We start from the raw sequence: 732 nt of genomic DNA on the forward strand, positions 1-732 counted from the left end.
TGGGGGAGTGCGTGACAGCAGCAGCAGCAGCAGCAGCAGCAGCAACAGCAGCAGCAGCAGCAGCAGCAGCAGCCGGAGTGCAATGCGGAGCGGGGCTGGTGGTGGTGGCAGCGAGAGTCAAACAGTAGACAGTTTGCTGCTGCTGCTGCCGGGATCGTCGTCTCCACTGCCTCTGGACGGGCTGCTGCAGCGGCGAACCGCCGAGGCCTCGCGGCGCTCCCGCAGCCGCCAGCGCTTTTATATAACGAACTGCCCCCCCGTGCTGTCTGTGCTGCAGCTGAAGGAGACATTCCCCACTGTCTCTGTTGCTGCTGTCTGCCGCAGCATCATGGCAACCCAAGACGTCCAGCTTACTCTCCGTCTCCTCACCACCCACGAAGAAATGCGTAGAAAAATTAAAGTCAGAAATATGCAGGCAGCAGCAACTGCCATAGGACAACAGCAGCACCAGCACCAGCAGCAGCAGCAACAACAGCAAAGACAGCAACAACTGCAACACCGCAGCCCTTCACCACCAACAACCCCTAAACCTGCTGCAGATATGCTCGTCGGTCCACGCGACACCCAGCAGCAGCAACAGCAGCAGCAGCAGCAGCAGCAGCAAGCGAAACAGCTCGGCGAGGCCCAGACTCTCAAGGCAGGAGATTCAACGCAAACAGCAGCAGCAGCAGCAGCAGCAACACAAGCAGCAGCAGCAGCAGCAACGTCTCCTTCTCGGCTATCGGAGGGAGG

At 60.0% G+C, this 732-nt stretch overlaps 1 protein-coding gene across 1 annotated transcript in view; it reads left to right on the forward strand.

The window, feature by feature from the left end:
- EMH_0038560 (uncharacterized protein) overlaps positions 1–732 on the forward strand; it is a gene marked incomplete at both ends in the record, with an annotated part of 11195 nt that overhangs the window by 8828 nt on the left and 1635 nt on the right. Inside the window, 2 exon segments of the mRNA XM_013495310.1 lie at positions 1–400; positions 540–730. Coding sequence (XP_013350764.1) covers positions 1–400; positions 540–730 — 591 coding nt within the window.

Source organism: Eimeria mitis, genomic scaffold, assembly GCF_000499745.2.
Source record: "Eimeria mitis Houghton genomic scaffold, Emh_scaff1511, whole genome shotgun sequence".
Classification (NCBI taxonomy): domain Eukaryota; phylum Apicomplexa; class Conoidasida; order Eucoccidiorida; family Eimeriidae; genus Eimeria; species Eimeria mitis.